This window comes from Gavialis gangeticus, unplaced genomic scaffold (assembly GCF_001723915.1).
Source record: "Gavialis gangeticus isolate Ggan-Ray unplaced genomic scaffold, GavGan_comp1, whole genome shotgun sequence".
In the NCBI taxonomy this organism is placed as follows: domain Eukaryota; kingdom Metazoa; phylum Chordata; order Crocodylia; family Gavialidae; genus Gavialis; species Gavialis gangeticus.
In genome coordinates, this window is record NW_017729032.1 from 1,434,669 (window position 1) to 1,435,400 (window position 732).

The following is a 732-nucleotide window of genomic DNA, read 5'->3' on the forward strand; positions in this document are numbered from 1 at the left end:
GTCAAGGATCATGCTCGCTTCCGACAAGCGTGCAAGTAGAGCGCCACTGTGAGGCGATCTATGGTAGTGGTCAGGGGCAGGCTCACCTCTTGCAGGTGCGCAGGCCGAAGCAGCACCTTGGCACTATGGTACATTGGGGTCAGGGGCCGGGTTCACTTCTCGCAGGTGTGCAAGCACGGCAGCACCTCGGGGCTATGGTGCCAGTCAGGGTTGGGCTCACCTCTTACAGAAGTGATGCAGGCAGGGCAACACCCTGGGGCGGCGGTACCAGTTGGAGCCAGAGGTTGGGGGTCAGGCTCACCTCTCACAGGTGCGCGGGCAGGGTAGCACCGTTGGGGCAGGGGTCAAGGTCGTGCTCACCTATCGCAGAAGGTGTGCAGGCAAGGCAGCATATTGGGGCTGCGGTACTGGTTGGAGTCAGAGCCAGGCTCACCTCTCACAGGTGTGCAGGCGGGGCAGCGCCTTGGGGCTATGGCAGCGGTCGGGGTCAGGGGTCGGGGGTCACCTCTGGCAGGCGGGGCAGCGCCTTGGGGCTATGGCAGCGGTCGGGGTCAGGGGTCGGGGGTCACCTCTGGCAGGCGGGGCAGCGCCTTGGGGCTATGGCAGCGGTCGGGGTCAGGGGTCGGGGGTCACCTCTGGCAGGCGGGGCAGCGCCTTGGGGCTATGGCAGCGGTCGGGGTCAGGGGTCGGGGGTCACCTCTGGCAGGCGGGGCAGCGCCTTGGGGCTATGGC

At 67.1% G+C, this 732-nt stretch overlaps 1 protein-coding gene across 1 annotated transcript in view; it reads right to left on the reverse strand.

Annotated features, from left to right (window-relative positions):
• The window catches only part of TRIM3 (tripartite motif containing 3), a 23,025-nt gene that overhangs the window by 20,984 nt on the left and 1,309 nt on the right, over positions 1-732 (reverse strand). Inside the window, exon 2 of the mRNA XM_019523756.1 lies at positions 361-533. Coding sequence (XP_019379301.1) covers positions 361-533 — 173 coding nt within the window. The remainder of the gene's footprint in view (positions 1-360; positions 534-732) is intronic.